We start from the raw sequence: 21,163 nt of genomic DNA on the forward strand, positions 1-21,163 counted from the left end.
TGGAAAGGAATTTTGGAAAGAGAGGGGTAAATCCAGTTGTTGTGGTCCATGTCAGAACAAACGACATAGGTAGGAATAGGGAGGAGGTCCTGCTGAGGGAGTATCAGGAGTTAGGAGCGAAATTAAAAAGCAGGACTTCTAGGATAATAATCTCCTGGATTATTGCCCGAGCCACGTGCAAATTGGCATAGAAGCAGTCAGATCAGGATAATTAACATGTGGCTAAAGGCCTGTTGTGGGAAAGAGGGGTTCCTTTTCATGGGACACTGGCACCTGTACTGGGACAGGAAGGAGCTGTACCGATAGGACAGGCTCCACCTGAACCGGGATGGGACCTGTGTCCTAGCGGAAAGGGTAAGTAAGGAGGTGCAAAGGCTTTAAATTAGTAAGATGGGGGAGAGAGATCTACAAGAAATGGAGCCAGCCTAAATATAAATAAAACAGGAAAGGAGAGCATAGGAAAGAATAAAGTAAAGGAGGCCATTGATGGGCATGGAATAAATAGTTATAGAACAGAAATTTAAAAAGATGGTTATAAATAAAGTGAGAGGAACTGCTATTAAAAATGAGTTAAACTGTCTGTACAGCAATGCACACAGTGTCTGTAATAATGCGTTGCGAGGAACCAGACATAGTAGGGATTACTGAGACATGGCTACAGAAAAATCAGGATGGGGAATTAAACATTGCAGGGTATAACATATTTAGAAAAGATAGAGATTGGAAAAGGGGAGGTGGAGTAGCTGTAATTATTAGGGAAAACAATGGCAGTAGAAAAAAGTGACACTGCTATCAGCAAGACAGAAATATAATCCATATGGATAGAGATAAAAGATAATGAAGGATCAAGCACACTAATAGGGCTAGTCTACAGACCACCTAATAGTGGAAAGGAGGTGGAGGAAGAAATATGCAAATAAACTAGGGAAACTAGTAAAAAACAAAATAATAATCATGGAGGATTTAAATTACTACACTATTAACTGGACAGAAGAGGTAGGTAAAGAGGATAAGGGAGTGGAGTTCCTACAATGTGTACAGGTCTCCTTTCTAACCCAATATGTAAGAAGCCCAACAAGGGAGGATTCGCTATTGGATCTAGTAATGGGAAATGAACCACAGCAGATAAGAGAAGTAAAAGTAGGGGAACATTTAGGCAATAATGACCATAATATATACTCCTTAAGATAATAATTGAGAAGGACATAATTATGACCAATTCCGGGGTAAAAGATTGGAGAAAAGCTGATTTTGAGGGGCTGAGAATAGAACTTGGGAAAATAAAATGGACAACAATATTGGACAACAATATTGGCAAACAATGACGTAGAACAGCAATGGGAAACATTTAAAACATTGTTCAACAGAGTCCAGGAAACATATATTCTGCTAAAAAAACAAGAACAAGTTAAACATTAATGAGGCACCATGGATGAATAAAGCCATAAGGGAAAAATTGAGGGTAAGGAAAGAGGTATACATTAAGTACATGGACAGCAGGGAAGTGCATGTTAAGGGAGAATATGAAGAGATTAGGAGAGAAGTTGAAAAAACAATTCGGAAGGCAAAAAAGAACTATGAAATTAAATTATCAAGGAACATAAAACAAAATAGAAAAATATTTTACAGGCACATAAATTTAAAAAAAGAAAGGTCAAGATGGGAATAGGGCCACTATTGTCAGTGTCAGCTGTGGCTCAGTGGGTAGCATACTTGCCCCTCAGTCAGAAGGTTGTGGGTTCAAGTCCCACTCCAGGGACTTGAGCACATAAATCTAGGCTGACATTCCAGTGCAGTGCTGAGGGAGTGCTGCACTGTCGGAGGTGCCGTCTTTCGGATGAAACGTTAAACCGGGGTTTTGTCTGCTCTCTCAGGTGGAAGTAAAAGATCCTATGGCAGTATTTTGAAGAAGAGCAGGGGAGTTATCCCCGGTGTCCTGGCCAATGTTTATCCCTCAATCAACAGAATAAAAACAGATTATCTGGTCACTATCACATTGCTGTTTGTGGGAGCTTGCTGTGTGCAAATTGGCTGCCGCATTTCCCACATTACAACAGTGACTGCACTCCAAAAGTGGTCGTGAAAGGCGCTATATAAATGTAAGTCTTTTCTTTCATTAAAGGATGGACAGGATATCACGGAGCAATAGAGAGATGGCAGAAATATTAAATAATTACTTTGGTTCAGTATTTACCAGGGAGCTAGAACAGGTGGACATGTTAGCGGATGATGAGATTAGTAATGAGATAACTGAATTTAAAATCAAAAGAGGATATATATTAAATAAACTAATCAAACCCAAAGGGCTGGATTTTCGATTGTCTTAATGCCTCAGTTAGCGGCCAGAGGGGGCGTTAATGGGAGCGTAAGAGCTTACTGAACAGGCGTGCAGATTTTAGCGCCCCAACTGAAAATTCATTAGAGGCTCACCGGTAGCGCCTGGCTGCTGATGATCAGTGTGATCCTGATGTCAGTCCTGGTGCAACGCCTACGCATGCACCCCAGTCGGTAAATTAGGTGCAGCCGCCTTGTTTAGCAACCGCCAAAAACAAAGTCTGGAAAAACAGTCGGTACAGGCTTGCAGAATCGTTATCTGGTGGCTATTAAAGGGATGAGGAAGCGCTTCTCTGAGGTCACAGTCAGTGCAACGTTTACACACTGCACGGTGGTGAGCCTCCAAGTTTGCAGTGGCAGACAGACATACCAATTAAGATTGACAGAACTTATTTCTAGAACTTTAACAGGGGCATTTCTAGTTCACCAGCGTCGCATTCTACATGCTCTAGCAAGGTGTCATGAAGAGAGAATGGCTGTTGGCCATATCTGTGGCTGAAGGAGGAGAACCCCTAGATGTCGGGGCAGGAAGCCATACCCCCCCACGGCTTTACCGGTGGCAACGCTCATACCTGGACCTGTCTGAGGACCAGTGTGTTAAAAGGCTGCGCTTCCGAAAGGAGGTTGTTACAGAGATATGCCATCTCCTGCAGGAAGACCTGCAGCTTCACATCGGCACCAGGACTACACTGCCTGTCGCAGTGAAGGTCACAGTGGCACTCACCTTCTATGCCTCCGGCTCCTTCCAGGCTGCATCAGGGGACATATGCAGCGTCTCACAATTCGCAGCACATTGCTGCATCCGCAACATCACACAGCTCTCTACTCTGTTGAATGGACTTCATTACGTTCCCGATGACCAGGGAGAAACAGGATGAGCACGCATGTGGGTTTGCCAGGATAGCGGGCTTTCCGAGGGTGCAAGGAGCAATTGACTGCATACACGTGGCCTTCTGCGCACCATTCCAGAATGCCGAGGTCTTCAGAAAGGGATACCACTCCCTAAATGTGCAGCTGGTGTGCGACTACACGCAGCACATTCTCGCAGTCAATGCTCGCTATCCTGGAAGCATACATGATGCCTTTATCCTCTGGGAGAGCACTATGCCATGACTGTTTCAGCGACCCCAGGAAGGCTGAGGCTGGCTGCTCGGGGACAAGGATACGGCCTGGACACCTGGCAAATGATCCCCCTCTGCAACCCCACCACAGAGCCGGAGGAACGCTACAATGAGAGACACTCCGCCACCCGTAACATCATAGAGCAGACAATAGGGGTGCTGAAGCAGCAATTCCGATGCCTGGATCGCTCTGGAGGCAGCCTTCAATACTCCCCTCAACAGGTCCCCTCACTATTCATTGTGGTGTGCTGCACGCAGCACAACTTGGCCGTCGTGAGGGCCCAGGCCTTGCCACTGGGGATCGCAGGATCACAAGGAGGAGGATCAGGAACCTGCCAATGCCCCAAATGAACAGCAACACGACGAGGACTAGCAGCATCCACGGAGGAGGCAGCGTGCCAATGTTGGCGGCGGCAGAGCTATTCAGCGGTGGCTCATAAGGGAATGCTTCGCTTATATGGAGTGAGCTGAAGGATGCAGCTAATAATGAGCACGTATTGTGGCACGATAATGTCACCTCTCCGTTACAAGTCAACAATCATACTAGAGGCTGAAAGAAATGTTCAACATTATATTTTATTGGAAATACATCCCTTAAACAGCCCCAAACCCCCACCCACCTCAAAGAAAACACAACGGGGCACCCACCCCTTCAAATAATACAAGAGATCAATAACAGTTACACCTTTTCTACAAAGGACCCATGGCCACACCTTTCATCAGTGGATCTTACGTAGGCATTTCCCATCCCTCTGCCTCACCCTCCACCCTCACCTACTGCTCCTCCTCAATGGGTTCTTAGTGCCTGCAGCAAGGCCGCTCAATGGCTGCTGTGTGTCTGAGGGAGACGAGACAGATGGCCTAGCCCAATGCTCTGGACCAGCTCTGCTGACAACACCGCCTGAGAATGGGCGGCAGCAGTGTCGGATGGCTAGGGTGCAGTCCGCGGTAGATGCAAAGGCGGAATAGCAGTGTTGGGAGCTAGAATGATGTCCTCCTAAGAGAGGACATCATGTTCCATCTCGACCGATGTCCTGCCACTCCCCCGGGGCAGAGCCTCACAATCTGGAGCAAAATGGCGGAGCGCAGATTGCTCTCCTACTTCGGCACCATTAGCTCCCCGTTGGACTGATGGGGCCCCAGACACAATGGCAGCAGTCAGTGCTTGCGTGGCATCAGTTTTATCTTGCATCAGAGCAGACAGCGCATTGATGCCAGCAAGCACTGACGACATGGCAGAATGCAGGTGTTGCGTGGTCTCGGGCTGTCACTCAATGGCTACTGCCACATCAGCCATGACCCACGCTATTATGTCTTGGACCCCAAGGTCACTTGTGGCCTCCTTCATCCGTTGTAATCTACCAAGGATGGGCTCGATGGGCTCCCGAAAAGCAAGTGCCAAGGTTGAGGCAGCTTCCGCCACATTCAACGCAAGTGCATCCACGCTCTGTGGGATCCTCACCAATGCACCCTTGAGCTTGCATGCAACTCCATTGACTTCCTGGACATAGCCTCCAAGTCCAGCTCCTCATCTGCCTGTCTGTGAGAGGGACTCATGGGGCCGACTTACCCGCTGGAGAGCTGGCCCCCGAGCTTCCCCTTCTGCTGGGCGTTGCTGCAGGCCACTGGGGCCAGGAGCCGCCGGTTCAGCCAGCCCCGGGAAGATGTCCTCTTCCACCGAGGTGCTCTCCCCACTAGATGCACATGTGGACATTTCGCCCTGTCCCGGCACACTGCTCTCCATCTCCTCCTCATCTTCCCCATCGTCTGAAGATGTCGGCTGACGGGCAGGCTGGCACTCTTCTGGCTCATCACCTGTAAGCACAAAGCAACAGAAGTGCGGTTGTCAGCTGGGGCGGGGGCAGGAACGATTGGGGAAACATTATTTTGGTTATCAAGGCTAAGGGGACTCGCACAAAATGCCCATCTCATTCACATACCGCCACTGTCAAGCAGGGGCCCTTCCTCCCCACCCTCCACCGCCACGACTGCAATGCCCATGAGGGCGGACACTCGTTCCTCCACATCAGTCAGGCCCTCTCTCCGATGGCGCAGCTAGCGCATATTGTGCACTAGTTTGACTTACAATGACAAAAGCAAAATGTTGTTAGTGGCTGTGTTAAGGCCTCGACCTGCAAGAAACCATCAGCAGCAGGTCGGGGCCATAAAAGGAGCTGCGAGCGGCGGCCATGGGCAGCGTGGAGGCCCGGGAGCAGCGTGGAGGCATGCCACTTCAAGGTACAGCACGAGCTGGTGCAGGAGGGCAACAGCAGCAAAGAGTGATGTCAGTAAGGTCCAGGTCAGTGATTGGAGCGTGGGTAGGTGCAGCAGGAGCGGCAAAATCGGGGCGAAGGAACTGTGAGAGACTGTGGAGGGATGTGATCGGGGCCCAGGGGAGGTGTGAGTTTGGGGTCAGGGGCAGCACGGGCCAGCCCACACTGCGATATGTGTGCGCACTAGGTCTGCGCAGCAGAACAGGTTTCCAGTTGTCTTGGCTGGTACGCACAGGCATCTTCCACCCTTGAGGATGTAGTCGGGTTCTTCATTCAAAACACCTGTGAACTCATCCTTTTTTTGGCGTGGAAGCAAGTCATCCTCATTTCGAGGGACTGCCTATGATGATGATGAGCTGCCACATGTGTCTGCAGTAGGGTACTCGCGAGTAATATAGGGAAGTGTGCATATCTGCATTTCATCCTGCGTGGCATTGCACAGTGGATCTGTGAACGGTGGTTCTGGGGCAAAAGCAACTACCAGTAAGTATGAGGCTCAGGACTGAGGCCGCATCTGAAGAGTTGAAAGGTGCTGGCAGGTGGGCTCAGGCTGAGTAAGGAGCTAGAAGGTGAGAGACGCTTGGATGGGCAGGGCATGTCTGGTGAGGTGGAGAGGTCTCTGGCTGGCTGCAGCAAGGAGGAGCATGGCCTGGTCCCTGGTCGTGAGCAGATGCCACCCAGTTGGTCTTCCGAATTATGCCGAGAACCCCACAAGCCCCACAACCCCCAAGTTCGGACACAAGGAGTTACTATGGATAGATTATAATTGACTCAGACAAAACAAAACGGTTCAGGTTGGTCAAAGATCGATTCCTTTTATTACACTCTCAAAATGACAACTCCTACTCCTCTCGCTTACGGCTTAAAGAGTAGGTGATTGTGGACACTAGCTTAAAAACCTTAGACTAAATAAGTGCTGCAGTACAGAGAGACCTGGGGTTTCTTGTACATAATACACAAAAAGTTAGTAGGCAGGTACAGCAAGTAATCAGGAAGGCAAATAGAATGTTGGCCTTTATTGCAAGGGGGATAGAGTATAAAAGCAGAGAAGTCCTGCTACAACTGTACAGGGTATTGGTAAGGTCACACCTGGAGTACTGCTTACAATTTTGATCTCCGTATTTAAGGAAGGATATACTTGCATTGGAGGCTGCTCAGAGAAGGTTCACTAAGTTGATTCCGGAGGTGTGGGGTTGACTTATGAGGATAGGTTGAGTAGGTTGGGCCTATTGTAGGATTTGGCCAGTGCCAACATCAGTGTGTGTATGGGCCGGAAAGATTTTTGGACTTTTAAAATGGATCTGTACCCTTTAATAATGGAAATGCACACGGGCTGCGTTTCAAAATGGAGTTTGAACATTTGGACTTTAAAAAGGACTTAAAGCAGGAGCTGTCTGTCTTTTGGGTTGCCATGGGACCAGTCTCAACACTGACGTCATGAAAGGCAGGGGCCTTTTCATTTCGAACTTTGTGTGATTTGTGGAAAAACACCTTTTGTCCATGGGGCCAGGAAGTCTGGATGGACAGTGAGGTTTGCAAGCCAAAAGTAACACCTCTGGACTCTTTCAATGAAGGAGCAGTCAAGAACTCAACAAACAGTTAGCACTTCGAGAACTGCTCATCTACAGAATGGCCTACCATTGTTTTCGTCAAGATGACAAATCCAGGACAGAGACGTCTCCCGGAAGACCAACTTGCATCTCTGTGATCATGGTAACCAGGAATTGCCCAGCCAGTTTTGTGTATTATATGGGGTATAAAGATGCTGAACTTTGGGGGATTCAGTGGCTTACTTTAACTCTACCATCTGGAATGGGGTTCCCTGCGTGGCTACTGCGAAGTGAATGCCTCGCTGTACCACCTGAACGTAGCTCTCTAGGCCTCATCGCATGCCCTGTTAGGCACAGTTTTGTCTTCAGAGTCGAACGGACTCGGGAATCAATGACAAGGGCTGGTAATTATATCCAGCATACACCTCTGGAAATCACCGAGACCGCCAGTGTGTTTAGCTGCTGAGGAACTGCAAATGTCCAAGGCGCAGGCTAACACATGTGTGTGTGAGGAGCCTTCTAAGTGTGGGTTCTGACCAAACCAGGAGAGGGGTTTAGTTAGAAGGGTTTCCATTATCTAGGCTTAGATTCTGGGAAGGGGGTTGGTTCGGCGTAACCGACAGGTGGGTTTGCAATTTTTCTCCATTTAAATTATAATTTGCTTTTCTATTATTTCTGCCAAAGTGGATAACCTCACATTTTCCCACATTAAACTCCATCTGCCAAATGTTTACCCACTCACTTAGCCTGTCTCTATCCCTTTGCAGATTTTTTGTGTCCTCCTCACAATTTGCTTTCCCACCCATCTTTGTATCATCAGCAAACTTGGCTATATTACACTCGGTCCCTTATCCAAGTAATTAATATAGATTGTAAATAGTTGACGACCGAGCACCGATCCCTGCAGCACCCCACTAATCACTGTTTGCCAACTGGAAAATGACCCATTTATCCCAACTCTGTTTTCTGTTAGCTGACCAATCCTCTATCCATGCTAATATATTACCTCCAACCCTATGAGCTTTCATCTTGTGCAGTAATCTTTTATGTGGCACCTTATCGAATGCCTTCTGGAAATCCAAATACACCGCATCCACTGGTTCCCCCTTATCCACCCTGTTCGTTACTTCCTCAAAGAACTCCAGCAAATTTGTCATACATGAGCCTCTTCTGGAGTCAATTGGCACTGATCATCACTGCCACAAATGCCAGTTAAATTCATGTAGTATCCAGTTTCACTAAAACTGTTAAAGCACTTAATTAGGACATCAACAGTATGGAATTAGAAATAGCTGTGCAGCTCTTCAAGTCTATTCTTTCCAAAGAAAGTATATAATCGGCTCTATTGTAGCTTCTACCCAATCCATTTAATTTCCTGAGCAAAGGTTCGGAAATGTTTCTGCAGCAGCTTCTAATCCAAACAATAAATTGTTGCTAAAGTACAGAACTCAATGTTGCCCATTCATTATGTCTCAGGTCATGACCATTCCAGTTTTTGTATCAGTAAACCAGCCAAAAAAAAAATCAACTCTTGCCTGTACAGGTAGTTACAGTGGAATTAAAAATATTAAACTTTCATTTATCTGAATTACTCTGGAGATGGACAATTTGTTTGGACAATCATGTGTTTCTTGCCAGAATTAAAGTGAAAAGGCAACATGAACAAAGTTTTGAAAATTCTGGCTCAGATCATAAAATCTTGGCGTATGTCTATCTAATATTTATATTTATAACAATGCACAACCTTATCAATAAGTCCTTATTCTGTTGGAATTATTGTTTCAGAATCCCCTAATCATTTATTAATATTGCTAACGGTATTAAAATGTTTTTCTTTAATCATATCCAGCAGCATGATCATTTATTTATTCCTCTTTCCAGGCTTGACTGAACTTGTGGATAGCCCTGTATCACTGGAGATTGAGCGCTGCAAATCACCCACCTCAGGTAAAGGTAATCGGTTTTTGTACATCATTACTTGTTTTGATTGAATTAATTAACGCTAATGTTACTGTGCTGTATGGTTAAATTCACATTTAAGTCCCAGACTTATCTGCATGCTGCCAGTCAGCTGCCACCCAAAACAGGTGGAAAGTGGCAGCTGGCTGGTGGGCAGGGGCGGAATTTCAGGTGGGAGACGATTGGTGGCCAGCAAAAAGGTAAGTCAAGGTGAGAGAAGATATCACATGAAGGAAGAGGAAGCTGACGGCATGCAAGGCTCAAACTATCTTTGTGGTGCCCAAAGGAGCACTCCTGCTCCTCCTGTTCCCACAGGAAAGTTTTTAAAAACTTACCCTGTTTGCGCACTTCTCGTCCTGGTACCTTTTACTACTGCCTTCTCCTGGCGGTAATGCCAAAACATCATCTCTACTCGAGCCACAGTTAAAATTGAAGTTGGCCCAATAACGTCATAGGATGTCAATCTGCATATTTAAAGGACTCCACCGGCTTAAGACGAATCTCATTGCTATCTGCTCAGAGCAGGTCAAACTAGAAGACGGCTGGATCATGGAAGGAAGTCAGCGGGTAAATCACCAGATCAAGTTTAACTGCACGCCCACCACCCCTTCCCCGCACCTCCAGTTTTCACCAAGTGAAGTATGCTTAAAGTCGCCCCAGATATATTTCTTGGCCATTTGTAGTCTTTGGGAAGTGTTAACATTGCTGAAGTGTGACTTTTCCTCGAAGTAAAAGGTAATTGCTATTGCACTTCAGGACTTACTGCTGTTTTCAGTGTTTTGTGGAAGACTGTTTATAGAAAGGGTGTCCAAACCTTTTATCTTGATGGGTTACATTGTTGCTTATGCCACATATAAACAATTACTGTAGAATACTGCTCAGTTTATGTTGGGAGTCGAGAACTCAAACTTCAATCTGTTTTTTTCCATTGAAGAAAGTTGTGACTTATTCATGACTTGATGGCAGACCAGCAGAGGTGGTTATGGGTTTGAGAGAACTGATGGAAAGGTAGATCTAGGTGTGATCAATATATATATATTGATCACAACAAAGGGCAGCATGTAGATGAGAAAGAGAAGTGGACCAAGGATCAATATTCCCCATAATTGTTTGGGCCCGTTCAAAATTTCACGCATACGCGAAATGTCCGATTTGAAAAGCCGGTGATCGGCCTGCACGGGTCCTCCGGACAGCTTAGTGAGAATGTTGCCACAGATATATCCTTGAGGACTTCAAAGTGACAGTGCAGGGTGGGAAAAGGTTATTGATAGAAGTTCTCTGAATACAATCAGACTGGTAATAGTGGAACCATATAAGGCCAGTAAAGAAGAGGTAATGGAGAAGGATGGCACGATCAACTGTGTCAAATGCTGTGGAGAGGAAAAAGGATAACACCAGTCAGTTAGTCAGAGTTATACAATATGTTAACCAGAAACAGAAAACATCTAGGGGCCGAATGTGGCCTCTTGTGTGCCTGCCGTTGAGGCGCTAACGGGATACAAAAGTTTTTTCGCCCAGGCAAAACAAGAACAGTGCCCTCCCGCGGAATTGGCGGAAGTTGCAGTGCCTTACTCCTGCCGGAAGGGTCCTGCTTGGCTGCATGTGGCGATGATGGTGTCATCGCTGTGCGCAGCGCCCCGTTACCACCCCGGAAGTGAAATTCAGCCACGCATTCTCACTTACCGCCTGGCGGTGACAATGACCACTTCAGCTGTCGAGTTGGAGTCGGGAGTTGGCTGGAGCAGCGCTATTTAAAGACTCCATCTTGAGAAAAAAATGTTGTCGGCCATTACTTATTGCAGGTTGCTGACACATAGGGAGAGTGGCTGATGGACAGATTGCAGCGATTTTGACTTCAAAGACTGTTCTGGCTACTAACTATTCCCCTGTATCATTCAGGCAGATTTGAAATCACAACATTTATCTTGTTTCATGGGGGGCTGTGTTGGCACTCGAACTCCGTTACCATCGGAGGCTGCTGAGGCAAAGACAAAGGCGGAGAGAAGGTCATGGAGCAAGACAGGGAGAGGCACAGGAAGAAGCACAGGGAGAAAGGCAACAAAATGTGGCCAGAGGGGGAAAACCCAACAGGGCTGGCAAGAGGAGACCATACCCTCCCAGGGTATTCTGGCAGCAATTTCACTGAGGAACAGTGTGGTCAAAGGCTGCACTTCAGCAAGGATGTGGTCACAAAGCTCTGCCTCTGCTGCAACCAGACCTCGAGCCTCAGACCAGGGTGAGGACGGCTCTCTGTGGCAGTCAAGGTCACCATCGCGCTCAATTTCTACGCCAGTGGGTACTTCCAGGGAGCGACAGGAGACATCTCCAACATCTCCCAGTTTGCCGTCCATTGCTCCATCTGCGAGGTTACAGTTGCTCTGTACAGAAGGAGGAGGGACTACATTTCCTTCCCCGTGACCAGAGAGAAGCAGCACCAAAGTGCGTGTGGGTTCGACAGGTTAGCGAGCTTCTCCATGGTACAGGATGTCATTGACAGCACCCACATCATTTTGCGGGCACCGCATCACGATCCTCAGGTATTCCGTAACTGCAAATGCTTCCATTCACTGAATGTGCAGCTGCTGTGCAACCACACACGCAGAATCCTCACCGTGAATGACCACTCCCACGATGCCTTCATCCTGCGCCAGACCGATGTGCCAGCTCTATTCCAGCCACCACATCAAGCTACTCGGAGACAAGGGCTATCTTCCACCCGGCTCATCACTCCCCTCCACAACCCCAACACTCGTGCCTAACACTCATACAGTGAGAGCCAAGCCGTCACTCGGAACATCATTGAGCAGACCATTGGAGTGCTGAAACAACGGTTCTGCTGCCTTAACTGCTCTGGAGGAGTCCTCCAGTACTCACCTGAGCGGGTGTCCCTATTCGTCATCTTCGTCGTCTGCTGCATGCTGCACAACCTCACCATCATGAGAGCACAGCCATTGCCACCAGGCATAGCCGCACCTGAGGAGGAGGAGGAGGAGCAGGCGCAGCGACAACAGCGACAGAGGAGGCAACGAGTCCATCGCGATTCTGCAAGGGAGGTCCACGACCGTCTCATCCGAGTTTGGTTCCAGTGAATTCCATCCCACTTCCTGGTTCCTCTGGACATCCCCATCACCACATCCATTTTCTCTTCCATACCAAAGCCCCAAAACTGAAATGAACGACAACAGCAAAGATTAAAATTGCAATCCAAATTTATATCACACCAATAAATGCTTTCATAATGTTAATCATCCTTGTGCATTTCCTTATATCCCCTCTTTGCTTTAACTAATCTAGTGCTGCTTCGCAGTGTGTCCCCTGTGGCTGCAGCACGGCTGGTGTAAGGCTGCGGTGTGTCAGGGCCATAGACTACAGGTGGCCTTGCAGGGCGCCCTCGAACAGCTTTGGGCCTGGAAGGCCCATCTGTAGGCTGCACCACCTCAGGTTGGGTGACGGCAGTCTGGGCTGGCTGGGTGATGGCCAGCGTCCAGTGCAATGGCGGAGTGGCAGTGGTGGGTTCAGTAATACTGTCATCCTGAGAGAGGACAGCAGGTTCCTGCTCCACTAACCCAGGGGCAACACCTCAGCATCCCCATAAATCTGCTGGAGCACAGTTTGGTGGGCTGCTGTGACACCGTGAGATCCCCTGTGGACTGTGGTGGACCCAGCGGCGATGGCAGCAGTCAGTGCACGCATGGCATCCAGCTGAGATTGCATGAGAGCAGTCTGAGACTGGATGCCAGCAGTCACTGCCTGCATGACACCAGTCAGACCATGCGTGGCATCAAGCTGAGACTGCGTAAGAGCAGTCTGAGACTCGATGCCAGCACTCACTGACTGCATGACAGCACCAAGACGTTGCAAGGCATCAAGCTGAGTCTGCATGAGAGCAGTCTGAGCTTCCATGCCACCAACCATTGTCTGCAATACAGAACTCAGATGTTAGTTGCTTCTGCCTGTGCTGCAATGGAAGCTGCCACATCGCCCATGACACTGTCTTGAGGTCTGGATCTGCACGGTCTCTCCGGGAGTCCGCCATCGTCTGCAGACTGGCAATGATAGGCTCCGTGGTGTGCGCAGAGCTCACTTACCACTGCTGAGGGGCTCTCGGGCACCCTTGCCATTGCACCTATGAGTGCATGGCCATCACCCTTTGTGTGAATGCCTCCCCATCGAGGTCCTCATTGGAGTCCTGTGGAGCAGAACTCGCACACGAAGCCGCTCTCCGGCGGGATGGCTCCCGAGGTTCCCTGACACCTTGGCCTCGCTGCAGCCTGCTAGGCCCCAGTGTATCACCCAGTGCAGACTCCTCTACTACCCTAACCTCTAAGGAATGTCTAGTGCCAGTATCTGAGCTGGTGCCTGTGTGTGAGAGAAGCAATGACGCAATGCTCAGCTCCTCCTCCTGTTCTTCCTCCTCTTCCTCTCCCTCCAGAACGTCTTTGTGGGGGGGGGGGGGGGGGGGGGGGGGAAGCTCAGGTCCGCGACCGACAGCTTCTGCCTGGTTATCTGAAAGCATAAGACTTGCATTAAGGTGAGAGCAGTGGGGCAGGAATGGAGCAAGGAATGCAGACAGTATCAGGAGCTGGAAAGTGATAAAGTCTTCTGGTGTGGGGAGATGTGCTAGGGATAAAGATACCATTGTTGCCCCCAGAGGGGTCGACGTCCCCACCAGCCACTGCGCCCACCACCTCAAGGTCAGACAGCGACCGCAGTTCAGGTTCCCCTCCTCAAATGCTCTGCAGCTCTTGTCTGTTATGTGTCATCTTGGCCTGCAAAAGAAAGGAACTCGTGTGAGTAAGAGTCCAGGGGTATGTATGTGGAAGATATGCCTGCCATGGTTGAAAAGCTGTGAATGTAGGCAAGGTGTGAGATGAGAATGTGAGTGTGAGTATCTGCAGAGGCTTGGTGGTTGAGTGGTGTGGAAGTGGTGCTTTGCACAATGTGCACAGACAGAGGTTGAGAGGCTGGTATGGAGGAGCTGTGGAAGGTTGTACTCACCTTCACCACCTGACATAGGTCGTTGAATTTTTTGCGGCACTGGGTGCGGCTTCTCTGCTCCACTGTGCTGGCCGACATCTCCTGGGCCACCTCTTGCCACATGGCCCAAAAAACCTACGGAGATGGCCTCCTTCCCGCTGCAGGAAACAGGGACTCCCTCCTGGTCTCCATTGCCCCTACCAATGCCTCCAGAGCCACATTGTTGAATCTTGTGGTCCTCTCCCTTGAAGGGGGATTAACAGCAGCCATTTCACATGCTTCCTCAGGTCCAGAGATCAGTGACGAAAGTTCAGCAATGCTGAAAATGAGCAGCAGCAGGTTCAAATAACCTCCCCTTTAAGAGCCAGATCGAGCTGGAGTCAAGGATTGAAGACTGATTGCTGAATGGAACGCAACTGAAATTGGGTAAGTGGCTGTGAAACTCTTTTTGGAGTTCACCTGCAAAACATAAAACATTAAACGGTGCCACCCGACCTGGGTGACACTCCAGACATTTACAATGCCCTTTTTTTTTTCCCCCCTTTTTTTTGTTTTTTTTGTGTTTTTCTTTTTTTGGTTTTTTTTTTGGGCACTAAAATCACAATTTTCCCCAGTGCCCCCTATAAAAGGGAAGGGGGAAGTGGCTGTGAATAGCGCCCCTGCAGTGCTCAGCTGAGGCCATTAGCGCCTCATTTACCACTCCCCTTCACTCCTGGGGTGAAAACGTTGAATTTCACACAATTCGGCAAGGCATCTCGCCAGACACTACTGACACTGCATATACTTTAGAGACAAGAATAGAGGAGGGACCTGCCCATGTTGAGACACCGGGCACAAGTTTGCAAGAGCCAGGGCAGGTGAATGGATAGTGTAGGTGCCACTTCACCAGAGGACGAGGTCGCACACTAGTTCTGCTGCAGAGGATTCAGATTAGAACTCTAATGCGGTGTGCCAGGCTACAGAAGAAGGCTGATGGATGTACATAACCAAATTCTTGTTGCACTGGAATGCCTGCCAGACAACCTTGCGCTAAGTGTCAAGGAGAATGTTGGAGTCCAGCAGCAACTTGGCACAGGGCTTTGTGCAGACCTTGGAGCCAATCCTTTCCAACATGGAATGGGGGACACCTGCATCAGCACACCTGTGGAATCCACCTTGATGCATTGTCTGATGGCTGATGTCACAGCTGATGTCAAAGGTCTGAGTGCTGCAGTGGAAGCTCAGACTGCTGCCTTGCAAGCTCAGATTGCTGTCATCATGGCTCTTGATGCAACTGTTCAAAAGGGTTCTAGGGCATCACAGTAGTTGATCAATCTGCTCTCCAGTAGGAACGCTGAGGCACCACCCCAGGTAAGTGGCAGTGGCTTCAAAGAGCATGAACCTGCTTTTCCCTCTCAGGATGACAGCATTCTTGTTCCCACCTCTGCCACTCTGCCAGTGCCCTTGCTGATGCCTATCAGCCAGCCAGCCCATACTGCTGCAGCCCAGGCTGAGGTGCTGCAGTTTGAAGCCAGGACTTCTAGGCCTAGAGAGCTCAAGGTAACCTTCCAAAGGCCATCTACTTAGGAACAAAGGAACAGGAATAGGCCATTCAGCCCCTCGAGCCTGTTCCGCCATTCAGGGAAGATCATGGCTGATCTGTGACCTAATTCCATAGGCCTTTGCCCTATATCCCTTAATACCTTTGGTTAACAAACAACTATCAGTCTCAAGATTTAAAATTAGCAGTTGATCTAGCATCAATTTCCATTTGGGGAAGTGAGTTCCAAACTTCTACCACCCTTTGTATGTAAAAGTGTTTCCTAATTTCTCCCCTGAAAGATCTGGCTCTAATTTTTAGACTTTGCCCCCTAATCCTAGAATCCCTAATCAGCAGAAATAGTTTATCTCTCTCTGCCCTATCTGTTCCCCTTAATATCGAAAACTTCGATCAAATCACCCCTTAACCTTCTAAATTCTAGGGAATATAACCCTAATTTGTGTAATCTCTCCTCGTAACTTGACCCTTGAAGTCCGGGTATCATTCTGGTAAACCTACGCTGCACTCCCTCCAAGGCCAATATATCTTTCCTAAGGTGTGATGCCCAGAACTGCTTACAGTGCTCCTGGTGGGTCTAACCTGGAATTTGTATAGCTGCAGCATAACTTCTACCCTCTTGTATTCTAGTCCTCTAGATATAAAGGCCAGCATTCCAGGAGCCTTTTTGATTATTTTCTGTAACTATTCATGACATTTTAATGATCTTTGTACATGGACCCCCAAGTCTCTTTGGACCTCCACTGTTTTTGGGCTGTATTTTAAGCTTTTTGGTTTTCAGAGTGAAAACAGAGGCGGGGCGGGAAAGTTACCAGCCGGGAATAGTTTGCACTTTGCTAAGGAAGTTTCGGCATCTGGGTCCTGTGTCAGAAGGCGCAGCGCGAAGAGAGGCGTTGTACACTTTTCGTAGCGCAAGGATGGGAAACTCACAAACTAAACTGCCGGGCCATGTATGCTCCAAGAGAGGCCTGGAGGGGTGGGGGTAGAAACCTTAAAAAAAAAAACACAAAAATATTCCCAAAACATTGCCCACACCACCACAACACAAATTGCTAAAAATATTAAAAGAACAAACACTTGCACTTACCTTTGGAGTACTTTAACTTCCTCTGCCCCGCCAGCTATGCCCTACCGCACTGATTTCCCAAGCGGTCATTGCGGGTGCACTTCCGGGCGGATGGATCGGGCAAAAGTCTAAACTCCTGCCGGTGTCGCATCGAAAGGCATTGCACACCTGGCACAGCTCTTCCTGGCAGTGCTACTCAGCACCGCCGCAAAACGGGACGGGAGGATCGCGACGGGATGCAGGAGACCTTAACACTGCCTTTCATGCTGCTCCGGGGCGAAACTCATAGCGCAAAGCACTGGAAAATCCAGCCCGTAAGCTTTTTACAATTGAGAAAGTACTCTGTTCTATCCTTTTTAGGTCCAAAGTGGATGACCTCACATTTACTTATACTGAAATCCATTTGCCACAGTTTTGCCCATTCACTTAACCTATCACTATCCCTTTGTAATTTTGAGCTTTCATCTACACTGCCTACAATACCGCCTATCTTTGTGTCATCGGCAAATTTGGATATATGACTTTATATGCCATAATCTAAGCCATTAATAAATATTGTGAATAGTGAGGGCCAACACACATCCCTGTGGGACATCCTGCCAGCATGGATTTTTGAAAGGTAGGTCATGCCTGACAAACCTGATTTAATTTTTTTAAAAGGTGACTAAAGTAGTGGACAGGGGAATGTCTATGGATGTTATGAATATCCATTGTCTCCTCAATTGGAGGTCAGTAGCCTTCCACCACAAATGCTGCAGCCGATGGGGAAGCACTTCGTAGGACCACAAGGAGAGGCAAAGAAGGTATGAAAGGAATGCACACGAGTTTTGTATGCTTTATGTCATCATTGAATTTATAAATTTGAATTGTAATGTACATTTTCTGGTGGCTTTTATATTTGTGTTGTCAGAAAGCGGACAATGTGATTGTTGGTGAACGGGAAGGTGTGATTCAGGTTACTGGTAACGCTCATTAATTATTTCATCGTGTAGAGCCCGGGCCAAAAGGGGCTGTCTACGTTAAGCCTTCCTTCCTCTTTCTGTTCGCACTTCCTCCTCCTTGTGCTCCTGCTCCTCTGTTTCTCATCTGATAGGAGGTGGCAAGGGCTGTTCCCTCATAATTGCCTGGTTGTGCAGCATACTACCACAGATGTTGATACCCACTCAGCAGAATACAGCAGGGCTCCTCCAGAGTGGTCCAGGCAGTGAAATCGTCAGTTGAGGATGCCAATGGGTTCCAGACCAGAGTCATGAGCCATGTCCTGAGTGGATAGCCCTTGTCACCCAGTAGCCAGCCTTTGACTTCCCGTGATGGTTCAAATACAGGTGGCACAGAGGACTGCTGCAGAGCGAAGGAATCATGACTACTGCATTCACCTGCATGATGCGCTGCCTGTGGCCGCACACCAATTGCAAATTGAGGGAGTGGAATCCCTTTTGGTTCATGAAAGTGGCCAAGTTCAGATGAACCGCACGGAAAGCAATGTGAGTGTCATCAAAGGCACCCTTCACCATGGGGAAGCCTTCCATCCATGCAAACCCCCGTGCTTGCTCCGCCTGCTTGTCTCTGGCAAGATGGAATGAAGAAAAGCTGTCTCTCTGTGCTTGATTTCTGCATGCTGTTGGCATTGAGACTCAAGGTGCTCAGCACCCTCTCGGATGCACTTCCTTCACTTAGGGCAGTCTTGGGCCAGGGACTCCTAGGTGTCAGTGGGGATGTTGCACTTTATCAGGGAGGCTTTGAGGGTGTCCTTGTAACGTTTCCACTGCCCACCTTTGGCTCGTTTGCCATGAAGGAGCTCCGAGTAGAGCACTTGCTTTGGGAGTCTCGTGTCTGGCATGTGGACTATGTGGCCTGCCCAGCAGAGCTGATCGAGTGTGGTCAGCGCTTCAATGCTGGGGATGTTAGCCTGAATGAGGACGCTGATGTTGATGCGCCTGTCCCCCCAGGGGATTTGTAGGATCTTGCGGAGACATCGTTGGTGATAGTTCTCCAATAACTTGGGATGTCTACTGTACACGGTCCATGTCTCTAAGCCATACAGGAGGGCAGGTATTACTACAGTCCTGTAGACCATGAGCTTGGTGGCAGTTTTGAGGGCCTGGTCTTCAAACACTCTTTTCCTCAGGCGACCGAAGGCTGCACTGGCGCACTGGAGGCAGTGTTGGATCTCATTGTCGATGCCTGCTCTTGTTCATAGGAGGCTCCCGAGATATGGGAAGTGGTTCACGGTGTCCAGGGCCGCGCCATAGATCTTGATGACGAGGGGACAGTGCTGTGCGGTGAGGACAGGCTGGTGGAGGACCTTTGTCTTACGGATGTTTAGCGTAAGGCCCATGTTTTGTACGCCTCAGTAAATAAGTCAACTATATCCTGTAGTGTGGCCTCCGTATGTGTGTAGACGCAGGCGTCGTCCTCGTACTGTAGCTCGACAACAGAGGTTGCGGTGGTCTTGGATCTGGCCTGGAGACGGCGCAAGTTGAACAGGTTCCCACTGGTTTTGTAGTTTAGTTGCACTCCAGCGGGGTGCTTTTTGACTGTGAGATGGAGCATGGCAGCGAGAAAGATTGAGAAGAGGGTTGGGGCAATGACGCAACCCTGTTTGACCCCGGTCCGGACGTGGATTGGGTCTGTGATGGATCCGTTGGTAAGGATCACGGCCTGCATGTCGTCGTGGAGCAAGCGGAGGATGGTGACGAACTTTTCGGGGCAACCGAAATGGAGGAGGTGTGCGTGCACAAACGACTTTACCAATATGCCGTCAAGTGTGCACATGCATCTCGGAAGCCATTTTTGAGCATTAGGAGGCACAAAAAAAACGTGTTTGTGAGAGCTTGCTGTGTACAAATTGGCTGCTGCAGTTGCCTACATTACAATAGTGACCACACTTCAAAAAGTGCTTCATTGGTTAAAACATGGAAAAATAGGTGCAGGAGTAGTCCATTCAGCCCTTCGAGCCTGCACCACCATTCAATAAGATCGTGGCTGATCATTCACCTCAGTACCCCTTTTCCTGCTTTCTCTCCATACCACTTGATCCCTTTAGCCATAAGGGCCATATCTAACTCCCTCTTGAATATATCCAATGAACTGGCATCAACAACTCTCTGCGGTAGGGAATTCCACAGGTTAACAATTCTCTGAGCGAAGAAGTTTCTCCTCATCTCAGTCCTAAGTGGCTTACCCCTTATCCTTAGACTATGTCCCCTGGTTCTAGACTTCCCCAACATCGGGAACATTCTTCCTGCATCTAACCTGTCCATTCCCGTCAGAATGTTACATGTTTCTATGAGATCCCCTCTCATCCTTCTAAACTCCAGTGAATAAAAACCCATTTGTTCCAGTCTCTCCTCATATGTCAGTCCTGCCATCCCTGGAATCAGTCTGGTGAACCTTCGCTGCACTCCCTCAATAGCAAGAACATCCTTCCTCAAACTAGGAGACCAAAACTGAACACAATATTCCAGGTGAGGCCTCACCAAGGCCCTGTACAACTGCAGTAAGATCTCCTTGCTCCTATACTCAAAACCCCTAGCTATGAAGGCCAACATACCATTTGCCTTCTTCACCGCCTGCTGTACCTGTATGCCAACTTTCAATGACTGATGTACCATGATATCCAGATCTCGTTGCACCTCCCCTTTTCCTAATCTGCCACCATTCAGATAATATTCTGCCTTCGTGTTTTTGCCCCCAAAGTGGATAACCTCACATTTATCCACATTATACTGCATCTGCCATGCATTTGCCCACTCACCTAACCTGTCCAAGCCACCCTGCAGCCTCTTAGCGTCCTCCTCACAGCTCACACCACTACCCAGTTTAGTGTCATCTGCAAACCTGGAGCTATTACACTCAATTCCTTCATCCAAATCATTAATGTATATTGTAAATAGCTGGGGTCCCAGTACTGAGCCCTGCGGCACCCCACTAGTCACTGCCTGCCATTCCGAAAAGGTCCCATTCATCTCTGCTTCCTGTCTGCCAACCAGTTCTCTATCCACGTCAGTACATTATCCCCAATACCATGTGCTTTAATCTTGCACACCAATCTCTTGTGTGGGACCTTGTCAAAAGCCTTTTGAAAGACCAAATACACCACATCCATTGGTTCTCCCTTGTCCACTCTACTAGTTACATCCTCAAAAAATTCCAGAAGATTTGTCAAGCATGATTTCCCTTTCATAAATCTATGTTGACTTGGACCGATCCTGTCACTGCTTTCCAAATGCGCTGTAATTTCATCTTTAATAATTGATTACAGTTAAGCGTTTTGGGACATACTGAGAAATTAAAAGGCACTATTTAATGTAAGATTTTTCCTTTATTTCTTTAATAGCAAAAAC

At 48.2% G+C, this 21,163-nt stretch overlaps 1 protein-coding gene across 7 annotated transcripts in view; it reads left to right on the forward strand.

Moving 5' to 3' along the window:
- Positions 1-21,163, forward strand: part of LOC139276085 (syntaxin-binding protein 5-like) — a 671,748-nt gene that overhangs the window by 562,256 nt on the left and 88,329 nt on the right. For 4 of the 7 annotated variants that reach the window (XM_070893547.1, XM_070893550.1, XM_070893549.1 and 1 more), the window contains one exon: positions 9,160-9,231. In XM_070893547.1, the coding sequence (XP_070749648.1) occupies positions 9,160-9,231 (72 nt within the window). The remainder of the gene's footprint in view (positions 1-9,159; positions 9,232-21,163) is intronic. The other 3 variants (XM_070893548.1, XM_070893552.1, XM_070893554.1) reach the window with 1 other exon arrangement.

Source organism: Pristiophorus japonicus, chromosome 11, assembly GCF_044704955.1.
Source record: "Pristiophorus japonicus isolate sPriJap1 chromosome 11, sPriJap1.hap1, whole genome shotgun sequence".
NCBI lineage: Eukaryota > Metazoa > Chordata > Chondrichthyes > Pristiophoridae > Pristiophorus > Pristiophorus japonicus.